The sequence below is a fragment of the Quercus lobata genome, chromosome 8 (genome assembly GCF_001633185.2).
Source record: "Quercus lobata isolate SW786 chromosome 8, ValleyOak3.0 Primary Assembly, whole genome shotgun sequence".
Lineage (NCBI taxonomy): Eukaryota > Viridiplantae > Streptophyta > Magnoliopsida > Fagales > Fagaceae > Quercus > Quercus lobata.
In genome coordinates, this window is record NC_044911.1 from 50,655,038 (window position 1) to 50,676,066 (window position 21,029).

General features: G+C 36.7%; 3 protein-coding genes across 4 annotated transcripts; 1 reads left to right on the forward strand and 2 right to left on the reverse strand.

Moving 5' to 3' along the window:
• Positions 1 to 841: 841 nt before the first annotated feature.
• LOC115955909 lies at positions 842 to 1,994 on the forward strand. The gene has a single exon (XM_031074305.1). It carries the CDS (start codon positions 1,118 to 1,120, stop codon positions 1,661 to 1,663), a length of 546 nt encoding a protein of 181 aa, XP_030930165.1. The 5' UTR covers positions 842 to 1,117; the 3' UTR covers positions 1,664 to 1,994.
• Positions 1,995 to 2,113: 119 nt separating this feature from the next.
• Positions 2,114 to 9,549, reverse strand: LOC115955908 (ribosomal RNA small subunit methyltransferase, chloroplastic). 2 transcript variants are annotated; one of them, XM_031074302.1, is made up of 10 exons: positions 9,185 to 9,549; positions 8,896 to 9,045; positions 8,372 to 8,428; positions 6,826 to 6,927; positions 6,412 to 6,507; positions 5,280 to 5,364; positions 4,899 to 4,951; positions 3,577 to 3,660; positions 3,123 to 3,233; positions 2,114 to 2,610 (listed from the first exon to the last, which is right to left on the reverse strand). In XM_031074302.1, exons 1-10 carry the CDS (start codon positions 9,428 to 9,430, stop codon positions 2,545 to 2,547), a joined length of 1,050 nt encoding a protein of 349 aa, XP_030930162.1. In that variant the 5' UTR covers positions 9,431 to 9,549; the 3' UTR covers positions 2,114 to 2,544. The 2 variants fall into 2 exon arrangements, with proteins under 2 accessions (XP_030930162.1, XP_030930163.1); XM_031074303.1 differs by having other exon boundaries at positions 3,115 to 3,233.
• A 1,550-nt stretch (positions 9,550 to 11,099) lies between these two features.
• Positions 11,100 to 13,201, reverse strand: LOC115958607 (two-component response regulator ARR2-like). The gene is made up of 4 exons (XM_031077034.1): positions 13,109 to 13,201; positions 12,675 to 13,004; positions 12,441 to 12,517; positions 11,100 to 11,979 (listed from the first exon to the last, which is right to left on the reverse strand). Exons 1-4 carry the CDS (start codon positions 13,173 to 13,175, stop codon positions 11,200 to 11,202), a joined length of 1,254 nt encoding a protein of 417 aa, XP_030932894.1. The 5' UTR covers positions 13,176 to 13,201; the 3' UTR covers positions 11,100 to 11,199.
• Between the last annotated feature and the right edge of the window lie 7,828 nt (positions 13,202 to 21,029).

The following is a 21,029-nucleotide window of genomic DNA, read 5'->3' on the forward strand; positions in this document are numbered from 1 at the left end:
AAATTAGATTTGGCTTGTCATTATAGTCTTTAAAATTTGTAATTTAAGGTGCATATTGTAAATAGTCTCATAGTTTGGATTAGATAGGTTTCCTTCTCCTTGCTAGGAATGCAAGAATTCTTTTGTAATTTTGTTGAGCAACCACATCATCCATGTGTAAAGGAATAAAAATCATTTATCCTAAAGTGGATGTTTCCCTCTATACTCTATCAACGGTAGTTGATTATATGTTTATTTTTTAACTCCTCCTTTATGTCCACAACATTTTTACAACAAATACTAAACGGAGGGTTGTTACAAATTGTTATAAGTGGGCAAAAAAATAATTTAAGTGTTGGATTAACAATTTACTCTTTAGAATTTGTTGTGTTAAGTATTATAAAAATGTTATGGATGTAATACTTTTCCAAAAAAAAATACCTCACAAACCATAAACAGCAATTCTTTTTTTTTTTTGGGATTAACGTTGATTAAGTTTAAATAATGTTTAATACTCTAATGAGACATGAAATAAATTTAAATGAAAATTCCCACTCTCTCAATTACTGAATTAGAAAAAGAAAAATTGATTGTCTTGTTCTTAATTTCTTATCTTATTTGTTTCTCAAAAAAAAAAAAAAAAAAAAAAAATTTCTTATCTTATTTCTGTTTTGGTTGTAGAGTGAATACCCTTTCTTATTCGACTTATTGACTATCCTATAAAAAAAATGAACTTTCTAGAACATAAATGAGAGTGATTTTTTATTTATTTATTTATTATTATTATTAGGTGATCAAGGAATAAAAAATATAAATAAAGACGGATACCATATGAGTTCATGAAAAGCCTGAGTGAGCCCAAGAAACAGTTAGCCCATAACATCACATCAACTAAAGAATTAAGAATTTACAACAGAACAGAACTCACCCCACCTGCACTGCACTTCCCAGTTCCCCCTACTTAACCTGTTACCAGACCAATTTCGCATCCTCAGAAAGAACTCTCCATCAGCAAAGAAGTTTCTAGAAAGAAGAACAATAAAAAAACAAAACACACACAGAAAAAAACAGAGAGAAGAAACGCTGTACACACGCACAGTGAGAGACAGAGGAAAAAAGAATCAAAGATCATTAAATCATGGAAGGCATGGCAGAGGCAGCAGCAGTACCACCAGCACCATTGCAAGAGCTGGTACTGACTCTAGAGCAAGCCACCCACATGGCCAAACAGCTCCCCGCCACCGCTGACCCCACCCACCTCCTCCAAATTTACACCTCTCTCCACCAAGCCCACCACCACCTCTCTAACTTTCTCTCCAAAACCCATCAACAACAATTCCCTCCTCCTCCTCTCCCTTCTCTGCTGCCTCTGCCACACGCTGCCTCCGAGAACTCCGTCTCCTCCACAACCGGCGGTGCTGACACTGACCCGATGCAACTAGCGGATGATGATGGGGAAGATACTGAAGGGAATTCGAAGGGCATAATTGAAAAAGTTGAGGAGAAGATGAGGGATTGCTTTATTAAGAATAAGCGGCCAAAGCGGCCGCTTTCGCCTTCGGCGGCCACGATGGCGGAGGAGAGAAGGCTTTATGATGATGGGTTTGGTAGGAGTGTAAAGGGTTTTGATCCTTATGCCACGAGGTTGAGGGCTTTGGACCTTGTGTACCAGTTTCATGGGTGAAGATGAAGAAACAGAGCAAAACAGAGGAATTCAACTTTTGGGCAACATGTTATTTTATTTTTAAATTAAATGTAGCTCAAATTTTTGTTTTTTGGTTTCTGGTACGGAAGGATATGGATTTTGGTGGAATAAAAATGGAGTAGAAGATCGGGATACTGGAATTATGGGTCTTTGTGGATTCAGTCCTTCAGGAACATGTGGATGTGGGTCAACTCTCAACTTTTTCTAGTGAACCCTAATTTTAGGATTTTGTAATTAATTCATTTTGGTTTTCTTTTCTCTCCGCCATTGTGTTTGGAATATGAGTGAGCAAGATGGCGAAATTTTTTTTTCTTCATGAACTTCAGTTGGGATTTAACTCCTTGATGGTTTGCTGATTCTTTACAACAGAGAATGAAACAGAACTGGTTCTTTTGTTTTTTCTGGTAAAAAGAACGCAACACCGTGGCATTTTGTCTTGAATTATTATTAGCCTTTATTTACAATAGAGTATTACATGTAATATACAGTAAACATTGCTTATAATTTGAAGCGTCCCGCTAAATTGCTAATGCAAGACTTTTGGGTTACTTCATGATAAAATTCACTGTATGCACTTGAAAGATGCTACTTCCACCATTAAGTATGCTGGCTACAGCCCTTGGAATATCTATGTGAAAAGAGATTCGCCCACGACCCATTTGTCTCCGCGATTTCACCATTAGCTTTAAGCATGGACGCCACTCATATGGAAAATGTCGGGCAAATGTTTTTCATTGTTGAATGTTGACTTCAATATTTAAATAATATCTGGTACAATCCAACAATGAGGTGTAACAGTGTGTGCGCACCAATTTTGTGGGTGTTTGCTTTGATTGCCCTTTCATGAAAACCAGAAAGAACTATACTTTCACAATCAAGTTATGCAACTTCACAAAATCATCCATGGTAAGCTCCTCTGGTCTTGACTGCAACAGAAACCAATTGTATCAATAAATTAGCAGAAATTATGGGACACTTACACCTCTTGTTGTTGACTCTGTTACACTTCTCAAAATAAACGAAAGTATCAAAATATAAGACAGGAACTGAAAATAAAGCTCTTCTATTTCCTCCATAGACAGCTGTAAGGGAAGAGAAAACAAGAGACCAATGAACTCTAGCTCAGCTGGCACCTCCTCTCCTTAGAGGTAGAGGGTGAGGCCGTGGGTTCAAGACCTATTGGTTGCATGTGTAACTTACCAATAAAGAAAAGGAAAGAGAAAATATGAGGGCATAGTTGATAATTCCATATATTTTTTGTTAATGATGTTAGCTACAAAAGACATAAATGTTTTTTTTTTTTTTTTTTTTTTTTTTTTTTTTTTTTTTTTTTTTTTTTTTTTTTTTTTTTTTCGGGGGGGTGGGGGGAATTATGACCAAATGAATGAGTTTTGCAGTGTTTACTGATCAATCAACTGGATATTATTTACCAACTTACTGTAGCTGGAAGGCCAACACTTCCCAAAGCTTCCTCAATTTCAATGGGCGTGCATATGTGCTGAAGTGATTTTCGCAACATCTTACGTTTCCCATTGAATGCTGAATTGACCTATATCCAAACAACAGAGGCATGTTAACAGAAAGAAATGATAAATAAGCATAAAGAGTTAAAAGGCAATGTTTGATATAGCAGGCGACAAATAGATAGGCTTGACTCAAGTAATGAAGGTAGTGGGCAGGGTTAGATAAGTTTTAGGTTGAAGTCTCACCAATTAAAAAAAAAATTATAAATTTAAAAAGAAAAAAGAAAAGCATGAGTTAATTGTGCATCCTTTTTCTACTGCATGTCAGGTTATCAGCCAAAAGTAGACAATATAACATAATTGTTGCTAAAGGCCAGCATTAAAACTAGCTTAAGAGTATAATATCTTGCATATTGAAATTGAAACAACCATTGAGAAGAAGCTCTTAGTGGAAGAAACTTGGGGATAGTCTGCAGCTTGTTTGAGCTTAAATACGACAACAGCGGCATCAACCTACAGAAACAAGAAAGGATCAGCTTAATCTCCATTCATTTAACTAATAGGATGTGTGATGTGTGATGTGTTGTTGATATAAGACATTCATTATATATAAGAGAAGATGTACGATGTGTTGTTGATAGTCATGCATCCCTCATACATTGTAACTGTCGTTCATAGTCAAGCATCACTAACTATCATGCTATCCCCCAACCCACAGCACTAACATCATTTAATATTTTTTAGCAACTACTATGGCAAAACAGAGTATTTAGCATATATAATCAGTAACAATTGAGGGCCAGCGCTTCTATACTTGAAAAAGTTGCAAGTGTCCTGATGGGTTTGAGATGAGTGATTTTCTTTTCGGCGCAGAAAACAAGTATTGGTCAAGTTTTGCCATATTTAGATATGTTACAAGCATGATGAGGTATGCCATGGACGGATGTCAGCTCTATAGAGAAGGAGTTATCAGACCAAACTTAACTCTACAAGCTCTCACTCAACATTGTTTCAAACTCATATAGCCAGAAATTGATGGACTTCTTTGAAAGTTTCTCATCACTGTTTGGTAAAGTGGCAACATGGGAGAAAGCATACAGGTAAGAGACATTGGCCAGCTACTTCAAGTTGTGACAGGCACATGAAAAACCTAGAAGTTGCAGGCTAGAAAGATTTCCATCTTTCTGGCTGAGGAAGACAAGGGTAATACCTTTATTCATTGGCAAGTTACACATACGCCCGATGGACATTGAACCCATGACCTCACTCTCCACCTTACACTTACATGGGGAGGAGATGCCATTCAAGCTAGAGATCATTGTCATATTACATGAAGTTCAAAAAGAAAGGGGGGAAAAAAGAGAGAGGAAATTTTAGTAGAGAAATGCTTTCATGAAGTGCAAAAGGCCATGGTATCACCATTTTATGTTTGCTCATATGTCTAGTGTCTCCCTCCTTGAAGGAAATAACTTCGTGCATTTTACCTTTTCCCCCTTGCTAGTAAATTTTACTTCTTGTTTAGATAGGTAGATAGTGGGGGAGGGGCAGGTGGGGTTCAAACCACAAGCATGGAAAAGGCTTGTTATGCACATTATGCATGTATAAGATATACTAGCTGTAGTCTAGTAAAAACTGACATTTATTCAGTCAAAGTTTCTATATAATTGTTATGGCATGTGCATTTAAACAGAAATTACAAGTGATAGTGTTAAGAAGTATGTATATGAATTTATGGAATATTAATCACTTACATTGGGCTGAGGGAAAAAATTTGTCCGTGGGACCTTAAACTTGTATTCAGGATCTGAAAAGGGAATTCACAAACAGAAAGCCTGTCAGAAAGATATCTACAAAATTGTGCAAAATATTCTGGGTAATAGGCAGGCAGAGAAATTTATAAGCACCAAAATTTGATAACTCTTTAACATAATCTTGTTTTGGCTTCTTTGATTGATTTGAAGAAAAATAAGCAAACTTGACCGTCATTTATAAACAGCATTAAAAAAAGGGTAACAAATTGATCCACTCATCTTCACATTTTTCAGTACAAAAGCTCACCAGTCATGTTATAGATCCTCAGTTGCTATCCATTTTGAAATCGTTTTAAATAGTTTATATTATTGCAAAGATACCTGAATAGAAATTGACAAAGATATTGATAGGTCGGTACTCTGATGTTCGCAAAGATGATTGCACCAAGCGCACTGCCATCTCCTCCTGGAAATATTCAATAGTGAAAGTAAGTAGATAAGTCTGTTAAACAAATCTGAGTATGATCCACAATCCAATCTGATAATCTGTGAAGTAAGAATCAGTCTTTTTCTCATTTACTTGGCTGTTTGAAAATCATTTACAATTCTGTTGATCAATTTAGTCAAGCAGATCAAACCAATAGTCCAACTACCAAGCCTACTGACACATTCTGCCTTGCTATCATTCATCTTTTCCAAAGCAAATCCTTTTTTTTTTTGAAACCTAGAAATTAAGGAAAAATTTAACTTCTAACCTCACAAGAAAGTCTGAAGTCTTCCAAAAAAACCCTCTTGTTTATCAAGAAATAATTGTTGAAAACAACCCTATCAGAATTATCTCTTCATCCTTTGCTAAAAGATAAAATATTTGGCCTTTATACTATCCCTTATGCCATCAAGTTTCTATGGCTCTTCAGGCCCATGCTTGAACCTTAAAATGTAGAATGCTTCAATCAAAATCAAATTTTTAATAAGTGCATTACCACAATTAAACAGTGGAAGTGGATTTAATAGAAATGACAGAAAAGTTAATTTAAGCAGCCTAATTCGTTCACATTAATAGAGTTAAGGAACCATCATATAGCAGATAAAACTAGAAAAAGGTCAGAAATCCCTTTTGAGGATTTAGAGAGATCTGTTTCAGATCTTAAACACTTCTTCCTTAAGACTCTTCTGGATTGGGTTGCAGTGTTAGGCTTTCGTTCTTTTTCTTCAATCCATGGTTTCATGGACTTTTGTACTTTATGCACTTGATTTGTTTTTGTCCTTGATGTATACTTCCTGTATACTTAGGTGACACCCTTTTTCTTTTTAATATATTTTTATTACTTATCAAAAAAAGAAAAGAAAAAAGAAATCCCTTTTCCAATTCCAAAGGCAAGTGCCTCCTGATAATAAATTTCTAAAAAACAGTACAAATAAGCAGTAAATAACAGAAAGGTAGATATATTAACCTGTATACTGAAAAGAAAGGAGAAAAAAAGGAATAGAAAAAGAGGGGGGAAATACTGACCTGGAGTAAGAGAACAACTTCTGAAAAAATGTCACCCATTGGAAGTAATAGCTTCACTACTTCTGTACTTATATTGAAGGGTATATTAGAGACTACCTGCAAACAAGAAACTTATAGCTATGTTGTCTTTAATGTTTACTCGAAGTATATTGTAAGATAAAAAAAATAGATACTCAAACACATGCACACATACTGACATTCAAACACATAAATATACGAGATCATCCCAGACTCATGTTCAGGTGAGTCTTGAGCCACATTTGTAAACAAGTGCAATGAATTTAACCATTTGTGCTACATACTTTCTCATATTGTACGAAAGATGCATTTGCTGCAACATATCTATAAATAGGACCAGATTTAGGAGGATGGTGTCCAAAAAAAAAGCACATAAATATGAAGAAGGGTTCTCACTTTGGCATATCTTGACTTTGGATGATCCAATGACTTTTTACTTCCCAGCAACAACTTCACGTGCGAGTGAATGTGACATTTGACAAAGTCTTCTTTCAAAACCTACAGGTTTCAATTATAGAAGTCAACATTGTTCCCAATGTACAGCTGGAAATGAGAACTCAAAGAGTTGCACAATAATAGGAATCACACCTTGGAGAAGGTTATCTTTTCAGAAGCTTTGAAGCTTCGTTTGAGGTTGTGTGATACACCTTCTCCAAGGTGTGATGCCCTCCGTCCCAAATTGTTGGTCCTCTATTCCATTTTGGGATGTCCCAAAATGTAGTCCTCTTTAAAATTCAATAAATAAAATTCCTATCTTACCCCTTACTTTATTTAAAAACTTAATACCATTCTTTCTCTAGAGTTTAAATTAATGAGGGCAGTTTTGGAAACTTGTACCTCTTTAAACAAAAGGCAACGCATCAAATGATGTTCCCCTAAAAAGTTAGATTTTCTAAATAGGACCAACAATTTGGAATAGAGGGAGTATTTGTTTATGTTTTCTGTTCTTAAATTCCCAACCTTGCAAACACACGTTGGTTTGCCACCTTTTAAACCAAAATCCAAAACTTCAAAACCCTAAACCACCCATCTATCAATTAGCCCCAAATAATTGACAAATAGTCAAAACACTGTTCACAGGTTACTGTCTATAGCCCTGGAAACAGCAACCCAAATCCTAATTTTCCCCTATAAGTCATCAACAAATCCTACCATTCCTCTTTACCATTAAAAACCCTATATCTCTTACTATTGTCTACCCCTTTTCTGACCAAACCCTAACCCAAATTTCTCAAAAATTTCAGCTGTCCAAACTGCTAGATCTGATTTGGTTTTGCTCCCTTTGTCCTAATTTAATTTTGGTATCAAAGTGGTTAGTTACACCACTACATTTCCACACAGTGGTATTTTACACACCTTCAGTGATGTGATGGGGGGGAATTACAGATGTGTCTTAAAGTAAAGGTTTTTCAAGATAGACTTAAAACAAATATTTTACGATGATAATAGTTAGTTTTCAGTTTTCACCAAGGTTGTCAATGATTGATTATGCTAGAAAGTTTGATGAGAGTTATCAAATGTGGAGTAGATGAAAGTGTATGCATGAAAATTGGATATAAAGTGCAAAAGTAAAAATCTCCCAGAGTTCAGTGGAAACCTGTTACGCTAAAAAGTGCATAGCAATTTGTATGATGGCCATTTTTGCATAGCATCCAGGAAATTCGTAAACTTACCGAGAACATATCTTTATAATGAAATACATCTAAAGTCGTTCACTGAAAAGTGTGAAAAGGTAACTAATACATGAAATTTCTGAACTGCAGTCTTACATTCTGCTGGTTTATTGAAATGTTATACTGAAAAGCAAGTACCAGCTCCTAACAGATGATGCATTTAAGTTGTCACTTTCAAAAGAACAACATGTGCATCTCAGCAAGAAAGAGACTAGCCGGAACACATTATTACTTCTCAAAGGTTATTTATCATGAAAAGTATAGTTTACCTTGAACCTTTCTGTACTTGCAAATCTTTCACTCACAAGAGAAGCCATGTATGGATCCTAAAAATCACAAGTACACAAATAAGTCTGCGATATCAAAATAAAACAGAAAAGCATTGTCCTAGTTTTTGCAACAAACAACACATTATCTCCTCATGGTTGCTTGCATGGCTTCAGATTGTATAAAATCCTGAAAAAAATCTCAAGATCCTACTTTCATAATAAACAACTACGAATTGTCAATGAGTCAGAGGCCTATTATGAAAACCCAAAATGCTATTCTAATGAAAATTCAATATTCCTGGATAGTGTTCACTAGAGTTGAGGACATATTTTATGCTTAAACAATATGCCATAAATCTTAGGATGTAAAAAGTACATAAGTAACATATGCATCATATTCAAGTTAAAGAAAGCATATACATGCATGAATGGGACACGATTACGCACACACACAAAAATACAAATACATATACATATGCTTACACAAATACACATGAATAAAGCATGTGCATTTTGGAACTAACCTTTTCAATGGCTAGCACAAAAGCACCGGCATTCAAAAGAACATTAGTCAAGGAGCCAGTTCCAGGCCCAATTTCTAGCACCACGTGGCCTTCTTCAACACGGGCGGCACTCGCGAGCTGCTCATTGATGTCAGAATTCAACATATAATGCTGCAAATCACAACAAAATTAATTCATTGAGGCATTTCATCGAACACCCAACAGAATATACAACCGGCTTCAAGTATATATCTCAACGAAACTAAATTTAGAAACTTTTTAAGTGAACTGAGTGTTGGGATATATGGACCTGGCCGAGGGATTTTCTTGGGACGCGGCCTTTGGAGTTGAGAGCTTGGAGAGTGGACTGGTAATCGTCTGGGCTTCTGCTTCTGCTTCTGCTTCCATTGGTGGCGCAAGCTATATATAGTGGTGTGCCTGCGGTGCTATTGTGCGCCGGTAGTGTAGGTTTGAGGGTTGTTTGACTTCGTGGTGGTGTAGTAGGAGATACTGGCGGGAGAGATTGAAGTGAGAGAGGTCTGGTACCCGTACACATCTTTCTATCTTTCAAAATGCAATGCTAAGTAAAATGTACTTCATGCATATGATATCTTTGGGAATGGCAATGTGACGGGTTTTCTTTTCTCCAATCTTGTCTTAGCGGGTAACCGCAGGTACCTGTCTCCCATCACACTTAATTTCGTTTATATATAAATAATAAATAAATAAATTTTAGTTAAAAATATATATTATCATTCACTAAGTTTAAACTCATAAAACATCTACAAAAACCTTCTCAAAGTATAGCTATAACTATCATAAATTTAAAGTTTAAACAAATATATCTGCGTGATTAAATATTTTTTTTTAATCTATAAATATAAACAAGGCAAGTTCAGGGAAAAAGTTAATCCCGATCCTCATCCTATTTACTTGTGGGATGGGTAAAAGTAAAACCCACTCATTAAGGGTCAGTGAGGCAAGTTTAAATTGTCATTCTATACTAAGCTATTTTATAATTTCTAAGACTTTTATTTGTTACTTATTTAGCAAATATACATACATACATACATATATATATATACCTTTATTTGTTTTGTACTCTCAATAGTATACCATCTTCGTATCTTGCCTTAAATGTGAACATTTTTAAAAATGTGAACACCATTAGTATGTGTTTGGCATCAATTATTTAACTTTTTGTTAAAAGTGTGCTAATATACTTATACTTGAAAAAAATAAGTGAAAGTAAAAAAAAAAAAAAAAGTAAAGTTTTAAAAAATTGTACATAAAAACTAAAAGCTAACCAAATAAGCTGAACACAACCAAACAAACAAATGTGAAAGGAAGAACATTGTGTTAGATAAATGAGTGTGAAACAATATTTTCCCCTTATTAAGTTATCATTAATTCATTATGATATATACTTTATTTTGTGCATGCCAGTGTGAGTGTGTGCACTATTACCAAGTTACCCTTGGCCTTTGGCATGCTTTCCATAAAATGTATGTGTACGTGCAGTTGTGTGACACCCTTTTACAAACTACACCATTATCATGATCAAAGCATGATTCAAGTGGATTTTGGTTCTATTCTTACTTTAAAAGAAAAAACAATGGGTTTGCTTTTATTTCAAGCAAAGGAGAAGGTGTTTTTTTTTAGTGAGTTTCAACCTATAACTTTTGCTCTTGATGATAGTTCTTTATTATCAAACCAAGACATCAATCAATTTTTGGTGTAGGCGGGGATTGAACAAGGGGAATGTGATTTGGTTTATTTATTTGAGTAATAAATTAATGTAATGCATCTTTTTGTCTATAATTGGTTCGTGCATTATATAATAGGACTCCTGTGAATGGATGTCTTAATGCATGAATGGACTCCAGCACTAATGTAACAAATAAGTCAGAGAGTCAAATTTGCTGCCAGATCTACATTCTTAATAGAATCTTCAACTTTAAAATGATATATTTCTCTCTAAAAAAAAAAAAAAAAACCTTTAAAATGGAAGAAACTTATGCTTGTTTGTTCGCTTGAGACCAATTTTGTTACTTTTTCTAGTTTATGAGGACTAAAAATGAACATAATGATCCACAGGGGAATAAGAGGAGAAAATGGGATAAATATATCAAAATTCATGGGTAAACGCAATATCTTTTCAGTTGATTCAAGATCAATGGATAGCAAAGTGGTTTGTACTTTGTATTTAAAAGGATTACATAACAACATAGAGCAAAAAATTCGTTTTACTACAGGAATTAAATACAAGAAAAGTAAGAATGAACCTTCATGTTTTGTTTGTTACAAAATTGCATGACTTGAAAATTAAATGTCCTCTTCGGAGATTAAATTGTCAAAATCACTGCTTAGAAACAGTTGAATAATCTCTTCTGGAAAATCAATATCTTCATTGGCCCCAAAACTGTATGATTCATCTTGTAGCAGTGATGGAAGTGGTGGAGGTGGAGGTGGAGGCAGAGAATGTTGCTGCTGTGGAATGGAGTTCATGAACATTGAAGGGTACCGGTTCATAGTCTCGTGACCGGAATTTTGGGACATGGACGGAGTCATACTTCTAATTTCATTGGCATCTATAAGACTCCCTTCGTCATGCCCAACATACTTCCCATCACTGGTCATCTTGATTCCACCAACACAAGGGTTACTGGTGAATAAACGTGGATGTTCATTGGCATTGCTTTGTGATTCAGTGCTTAACATGCTTATTAGACTGTTAATGTTAACTTGGTCATCTTGGAAATGAGTTGAACCCACCTGAGTCAAGCCCTTATGAGTACCATGTTCTGCAATCCCAAAATATGATCCACTGTTGTTGTTTAGAGGAGCTGCATCAATTTTAGATGCCTTCCCATGGTTATGTTCATATGCTTTGGGTTCAAGCATATGAGCATAACTATAGGAAGGCACGGTAATGTTGCCATCGCATACTGGTTGAGTCAGTGTCCTGTTGGGTAACTTAATGGAGAACTGAGAATTTAGCTGTTGTATATTAAGAGGAGAACCGCCAAATAGCTGTTGTATTTCATGCACAGAACGTGTAGACTGCTTTCCTTCCTGAACTTGCTTTAAGTTCCGACGGTATTTCTGCAAAAAAGACACATCCTTCATCACCAAATATATATATATGAAAGCCTCCAGTATATAATCCAAGAGCATATCAAGTTATTCTGCAACACAAACTCATACTTGGATGAGTCTGAAATTAATTGGAATTTCTTTAAATTTGATTTGTCTTCCATTGCAAGATTTGGTGATGCAAGGCGGAGAGATTGCATAATATCTTTGGACAACAGAAATGTGCATAAGAGTTTGCTTCCTATTTTCAGAAAGTAGAGATTTGGGTATATTATCCAGGTAGATATTCTACTGGATCGTTATTTTCACACAACAAAACATTCATGAACTTGCACCTTGTTTTTCTTTTCTTTTAAAACAAGCTATCTGTTATAGTATGAGCAAAGACAAGTAATTTCTTGTTTCCTTAATTAAAAAGGAAATATGTGATACTATTGCAAGGCATATGTAAAGCAGACCAAGGAACATACCTGCAAGTGGCTTGCAACATGACGTCTAGTTAATCCAGGCACATTCATAAACTCAGATACTCTCTTAGGGACAGCCCCTACATTTAAATAATGGGAAAAAAATCAAGAAAAATGAGAGAGAGAGAGAGAGAGAGAGAGAGAATAATAGTTAAAATTTGAAGATGGAGAAAAAAAATAAAAACAAAAGGAGAATGACAACCATATCTGATAGAAAGCATGCATAAGGTCTCTTACTTTCAAGTCCCAAGTGGTTGATAGCTTCCAAAAAATTTTCTTGCAACTCATTAGTCCACCGAACCTTATGCTTTTTTTGTGGGGTGGAATCATCTTTATCTACTTCTTTTTGTTCTCTTCTCCTCCGTGGTTCTGGTCTATTAGCGTCTTGATGTACCCAAGTTGCTTCACTAACAGATGTGCTTGCCATTGTTTTACTTGCTTTCTGTGCAAGGAGATGTTGCCAGAGGTTTTGAACTTCATTTGAGTTTGAAGGCTTCATGATATATAGTGAAATGCCACATTCAAGATCTTGTGATACGAATTTCTCCATAAAATTGGCAGACATCACTAAATAGACAATGAAAAAAAAATTTCAGAGTTTCACTTATGTTCAATTCTTCTCAGCAATTAACCTATATAATATATGTATGTAAATGAAAAGTTATACTTACAGATAACAGGAAAGTTGAATTCCTTCTCAAGGCAATTCAGGAATTGAAACCTGTTCACTTCTGGCATATAGACGTCTGTCAGAACAAGGTCAAGTCTGGCCTTCCTCTCTTGAATAGCCTCTAATGCTTCAGTTGGCTTATCATAATGAATAACTGATAGAGAGACAAAGAAAAAAGTCATGACCATGTAATCAAATGTTGGCAACCTTTTCTAACTAAGATTAAGGTTGACATGTTTTTACTGTTATCATTTTTAACCATCTAATTCTATCAAACTGTCATTTATTAAAAGCTATGGAGAATATTTGGAATGAATTTATAGCATACACAAGTTGGAAGCAAAATATTTCCAAATATCTCAAAAGGAAAATTCATAAGAGAGATTTAGACGTATGGACTCGTATCATTTTAACGCAGTACCTTCATAATTGCCGGCTTTAAGCATCATGGTTGCAATGTGATGACATGTAGAACTACCTTCTTGTACCAGAATGCAGATTTCTGAAGGAAAGTTGTCAGTTTTGTTCCACTCAATTGTGCTAGAATGAGTAGAATCCATCATTGAAAACTTATGTAGTCTATTTCCAAATGTCTTGATTTATATCTATGATCATGGACCGTCAAAGCCGAAACGCATACATGATAGTTTTCCATTCAATCTCTTCAATTTATAGTTTGTTATTAATAGGACAGGCAAGGATTTCAACTATCTAGGAGCAAGAAAAACGTGTTGTAGGCATTGAATTTACCGCACATAATCAGTAGTAATTATAAAGGGAAAAAGAAATGCGTAAGGAGAGTATGATGTGTATTTTTGCCAGAGTGGTAATAAAATAATTGAGATACCTGTCTTTGTTTACAGTATGTTCCTTCTTATTTATTTATTTTTCTTTCTATTTTCGAGTTTATTCTTGTTGTGTGGTGCATTGGTTACTAACTAAAAACATTTGTAATGTATTAATGGTATTTGTCATAAAATACAAAGGAAAAGGGATTATAGTGGAATAAAGAATGTTTAAATGATGAATTTACTTCCTTTCACATTGTCATGTGTTTGTTGTGAACTAAGCTTATTGTAAAATGAAGCTCATAGCAACAAGATAATATTGCAACCTAGAAAGCATGTGTTGATATATTAATTAAGGGGACATTTGGCACATTGTAATAGACATTATAATGAAATAACTATTATATAGGAATCAGAGGTGGTGCCAAGTACTAATAAGGGTGGTCATAGGACCACCTTGAATTTTTTTTTTTTTTTAATATACCTTAAAAAAATTTTGAGTTTTAAATTAATATGGGTCTTTTGACCACCCTACCAAAAAAAAAAAAAAAAAAAACCTTAAACACCCTTAATAACAATTGAACCCATTAAAAATAAAATTCAACCTCTCCAAAATTTTGGTCCATTGAATTTCGAACAAAAAAATTATAAGAAATGCAATGTTTACAATATTTTCGTAACAAATCCTAAATAGCAAGTTGTTAATGGTAAAAAAAAAAAAAAAAAAAAAAAAAAAAAAAAAAAAAAAAAAAAAAAAAAATCAATGGTAAGTTCAAATTAGAACCAATAAAAACTTACTACCTAAACTTTGTTGTGAAAATGTTGCAAAAATATTGTAGACATAGCACCTCTCAAAAATTGCCCTAACAAACAAACTAGCCTAAAATCTCAAATCAAATGTTTAATTATGATTTTTTTAATTTTGTTTTCAAATGACATATTTTAAAATTGCTATTTTTTTATATACAAAAAATGCACACTTTTTAAATAGCTAATCTGTTAGTACTTGCTTTAGTCTTTAACCGAATTTGTTGGATTTATGTGATATATTTTTTTTAAAAGATAATGCATTTTGTTTATATTAGTACTTATTTAGGTAATATGTTAGTAATTGAATGAGAGGTTAGTAGCTTAATAATTGTTTGATTGTGTATATTGAAAAATATGTAACTGATAGCATTGATAGTGAAACTATCATATTACGCAATGATTTCAAAATATGAAAACTTGTGAAAGGAAATTTTAAAATTTTATGTATTTGCGTATGTTTTTATTTTGTGAGGTTAATATATTTAGGTTTTATTATTATTAAATTTTTTAATTTAATTGCTTTTAATAACCACCCTAAAAAAAATTTATGGAGCCGCAACTAACAGGAATAACCATTCAATTTTTTGGTTATATTTTTATTATAAGTAATAGTTATTCCTTATCCTACATAAATAAAGAATAGTTATTCCTTCTCAATATGAAGGTAATTGTTATTCCTTATACTACATAATTAACTACTATTAATTTCTACAAGTTTCTAGGCCACTAGTGAAAGTTAGAAACTCTAACTTCTCCTAGACCGTAGAAGTGTCGTCCCTCTTTGGAGGTGCCTCTGTCCCTTAGAGTAACAAGTTTACACTAAGGTTTGTTGGTTTTTTTCTTGGGTCTTTGGGAAACACTGTACTTTACCTCCATGGACGAACTCACAAAAAAATGGAACGGACTCTCTCTTTCTCAACGGGAAGGTCCCAAGTTTCAAATGAGATCAGATTTGGCTACGACGGAGTATATTATCGCAGCCAAATTCTTAACGAAAAGAGCCTTAAATATGGATGCCATTGCAGCTACTTTTCAACCTTTATGGCGATCCAAAAATGGTTTCCAATTGAAAAATCTTGGAACCCATATTGTACTATTCATTTTTGACAGTAAAACTGACGTTGAAAATATCCTTGCAAACGAACCATGGAGCTACGATAAAAATCTTACGGTACGAAGCGGACTCTGAAGTTGAAAATCTGTCCTTTAACCTCACCCATTTTTGGGTTCAGGTGCATGGGATTCCGGTCAGGTTCATGAACAACAAAGTGGCAGAGGGGCTGTGTGAGACAGCCGGTCAGGTGTGCCACTTGCAGAATGCTCCAACAGAGGACGGGGGGAGTTTTATGAGGGTCCGGGTGTTAGTGGACATATCTCAGCCCCTGTGCAGGGGGCGTGTGATAGCCTTTGATGACAGTAGGGAGCAATGGGTCACTTTCAAATACGAACGACTTCCTAACCTGTGTTACTGGTGCGGATGCTTGACGCACAGTGATAAAGACTGCGATCTATGGATCGAAAGTGAAGGGACGTTACCTGAATCGGAGAAACGGTATGGATCATGGATCAAGGCTTCGCCGTTTAATGGAAAGAGCAAATCGGTGCTCTCAGTCCCGGGCTTTTACGCGTCGAAGGCAGCCAAGCAGACCAGAGAACATTCCCAGCGACCCACCTGTCACGCGCCAGTGGCTGAGAAGTCAAACCGGTTTGAAAAGGCAACACAGCCCGAGATGGAAAGTACAGACTCGGAAATGGCGTCAAATCCGCAGGCAGAAGATACTTCCCTTACTGGTAAGGCCACTGCAAACTTGTCTCCATCAAACCCGGAATTTATGCCGCACTCTACTCACATGAATGATTTCCAGACTGTTCTTGAAGATATAGACCGCGATCTAAGCAAATATGATTTGCCTCTGCCTGAAAATAACTCCCATAATATCCCAACCCAAAATATCACCCACCCCACGTCACCCCATAATATCCCAAAAACAAATGACCCCACCTCTCATACCAAAATCCATATTACGTCATTCCAAAATACCCATGACTTACATGACCCCACCCCTCATCCCAAATGTCCTAACACGTCACCAACATCACCTATCCCTCTCTCTGATATTACCAACCTGACAGTACCTTCACACAAAAAAGCTAACCCCACGTTAACCCATAATACCATAGCTACACAGTACCATGCTATTCCCTTAAAAAACTCTACCACGACACTTACACCACCCAAACCTCTCTTTGATGCCTCCAACACGAAAATATCTCCAAAAAAAGCTAATCCCACGTTAACCCATGATACCATACCAACACAATACCATGCCACTCCCTCCAAAAATTCTACCTCGACACTTACACCACCCAAACCTCTCTCTGATACTTCCATCCTAAACGTAACTCCACAAAACAAAACCAACCTTACAACCTGGAAACGTTTACTCAGAAATGGAGGGGTACCACCCTCAGACACACTTGACATTCTGGGACAAAAGAGGCCAACAAACAACCATGCAGACCATACTGGGTTACCCAACAAGAAAATGGCGGTTTCTCAGCTTGGTAAGGAAAATGTTCAGATATTGGCAGAGGCTGTTCAACAGCCATGCCAGAAGCAATGAGTCTCCTTGTGTGGAACTGTCGTGGGCTTGGGAACCCATTGACAGTTGATCAGCTTGCAGAATTGGTGTGGGCAAAAGATCCCTCTGTTGTGTTTATAGCCGAAACATGGACAGATAAAACTAGGCTAGAACAAGTGCAAAGAAGAATTCAATTCAAGAATCTGTTTGAGGTTCCAAGAAGAAATAAAGCAGGTGGTCTGGCACTATTTTGGAAGGAAGATTTCAACCTGGATATTGAAACTTTCTCCTCGAACCATATAGACACCACAATTAATAAAAATACACCTGAGGAATGGAGATTCACCGGTTTCTACGGTGAACCAGACACCCAAAAAAGACATGAATCATGGGATAAGCTGAGGAACTTGAAAATGAGGAGAACTTCACCGTGGTTATGTGCTGGAGATTTCAATGAGATCACTCGGCAATCGGAAAAATTAGGGGGAAGAACCCGGCCACATTTACAGATGCAACTCTTTCGGGATGCTCTTGATGATTGTAGTTTCATGGATTTGGGATACATTGGTTTCCCGTACACTTGGCATAAACACTTTACAGATTATACAGTCTTTGAGAGACTTGATAGAGGTTTAGCCACCACAGATTGGTTCACTAGATTCCCGGGTACAAAAATCCACCATCTAGATGTTACAACCTCTGACCACAAACCGTTGTGGATAACTCCGGAAGGGATGGATTCGAGTTTCCACAAACCATTTAGATTTGAACAAATGTGGCTTACGGATGAAGGGTGCACTACTACAGTTGAGGCCGTGTGGAGGGAGAGAGTTGTAGACCCGTGGGACACCAGGGTTCTCAATAAAATAGATAAGTGCGGAAGGGAGCTGACTCGGTGGAGTAAAAAATGTTTTGGAAGTGTTAGAAGAGACCTTGAAACAAAGCGTAAGCAACTCAAGCAGGCAGAAAATGAGACAGCTCGGACTGGAAACTCAACCCGTATGAAGTTGTTAGAAAGGGAAGTTAACCAGTTGCTGGATAAGGAAGCAAAGATGTGGGGCCAGCGCTCAAGAGTAATGTGGCTTAGAGATGGTGATCGTAATACAAAATTCTTTCACAGCAAAGCTTCACAACGTCGCCGATGGAATTACATTACTAAGTTACGAGATGCCACGGGTAACTGGTGTGGTGGGCAAGAACAAGTGAATACTACTATTCTTGATTTCTACCAGAATCTATTCTCATCCGCTGAGCCAAATGACCTGACCGAAGTGATTGACGTTATCCCAAATGTGGTTACCCCCGACATGAATGTTCAGCTTGACAGGGAATTTGCTATTGAAGAGGTGGAGGTGGCAATAAAGCAGATGGCTCCCCTTAAATCTCCCGGCCCCGACGGTATGCCCCCTCTGTTTTACCAAAACTATTGGTCTTTGATTGGGTCTGATGTTACTCACTCCATTTTGCACTATCTCAATAGTGGTGTGCTCCCGCAATCACTTTGCCACTCTTTTATCACTTTGATACCGAAAGTTAAGAATCCAGAATATGTGTCTCAATTTAGGCCAATAAGCTTGAGTAATGTGCTTTATAGAATCTTCTCAAAAGTTCTGGCTAATAGATTGAAAATTATTATGCCTCATCTCATTTCAGAACACCAAAGTGCTTTTATGTCTAATCGTTTGATTTCAGATAACATTCTGATGGCCTTTGAAACACTGCACTACATGAGAAATCATAATAAAGGGAAGACAGGATTTATGGCCTTGAAGCTCGATATGAGTAAGGCATATGACCGGGTAGAGTGGTCTTTTATGGAGAGAGTCTTGGTGAAAATGGGTTTCCAAGAGAGATGGGTGAAACTGATGATGGCATGCATCACTACGGCTTCATATTCAGTGTTGATAAATGGGGAACCCCACGGTCACATCACACCATCAAGGGGTCTTAGACAAGGGGATCCCTTATCCCCATACCTTTTCCCCATGTGCACAGAGGGGCTGCATGGATTGATAAATAAAGCAGTAACACATGGTGATATTCGTGGAGTATCAATCAGTCGTAACGGTCCTAAACTTACCCATTTACTTTTTGCTGATGATAGCTTAATCTTTTGTAAGGCTACGGAGAATGAATGCCAAGCTTTATTGAACATTCTTGCTAAATACGAGCGTGCCTCTGGTCAACAAATAAATCGAGCTAAAACCACACTCTTTTTTAGCAAGTCCACCAATACTGATATCCAAGATAGGATCAAGGATATGCTTGGAGTAACGGTAGTTCAACAATATGAGAAGTATTTGGGTCTCCCCTCCCTGGTGGGTAGAAACAAGACTGAGAGCTTCACCCACATAAAGCAACAAATTTGGAAGAAACTACAAGGATGGGAGTCGAAGCTCTTATCTCAAGCGGGTAGAGAAATTCTTATTAAAGCTGTCGCACAAGCTCTCCCCACTTACACTATGTCTTATTTTAAGTTACCACTCACTTTGTGCAATGAGATTGAGGCCTTAATTCGCAAATTTTTTTGGGGTCAAAGAGGTGATAATCGAAAGATTCATTGGGTGAAATGGTCGGAATTATGTAAGCCTAAATCACAAGGAGGCATGGGCTTCAAAGATTTAGCCATGTTTAATGATGCACTCTTGGCAAAACAAACGTGGAGACTTCTGCATGACACCCAATCACTGTTCTACAAGGTTTTCAAAGCCAAGTTTTTTCCCAATACCTCCGTGATGGAAGCAAGATCCCCAAGTAATGCTTCATATGCTTGGAAAAGCATATTAAAAGGAAGGGAGGTAATAAAGCGTGGAGCGGTGTGGAGAATAGGAACGGGAACTTCAATACGGGTGTGGGGAGATAATTGGCTCCCTGTGAAACACAAACCCAGAATTTTAACACCAAAACCGGATGGGGATGCTACTGTCTGGGTGAGTGACTTGATTGACCCATTGAACAGAACGTGGAAAGATGATATGCTTGACCGGCTCTTCTATGACTTTGAAGCAGCTACCATTAAGAATATTCCTCTGTGTCGCTCCATTCAAGAAGATGTCCTGATTTGGCCTTTTAATTCGGACGAAGAATACTCTGTTAAATCGGGGTACAGGTTCTTATTCGAAGCAAACACACTCCAACAGCCGGGACCCTCGAATGCTGAAGCCATGAAACCTCTCTGGAGTAAAGTATGGAGTTTGGAGGTGCCAAATAAGGTTAAAAACCTGATCTGGCGTGCATGCTTAAATTCCTTACCCACTAAAGTGAACCTGGCTCGCCGTAAAATCACCTCTGATGGTTTGTGTGATATCTATAGAGTGCACCAAGAAGACACGGTCCACGCTCTGTATGGCTGCCCAGTGCTGAGTTCCTTGTGGAATCAAACTCCAATATGGAATCATGAAGCACTCAAGGGTAGCAAAAGTTTCACTGACGTTATGGGTTTTGTTTTTGCAGGTAATAAGGACCCGGAACTATTCTCTCTTGTCATATGGAACCTATGGAATCGCCGCAACAATCTTCGCCTCGGCAAAACAGCTCTGCCCTTAGACAAAATAACAGAGCATGCTCGGGAAAGACAACTCGAAGCTCTCGCACCTTCAGCGAATCCATCTCTGCACCGGGGTCAACATCAGATGGCCTGGTCTTCGCCGGAAGCTCAACGATACAAGATAAACTACGACGCGGCAATATTCGTTGAAGACAATACAGCTGGACTGGGAATTGTAATACGGAATAGTGAAGG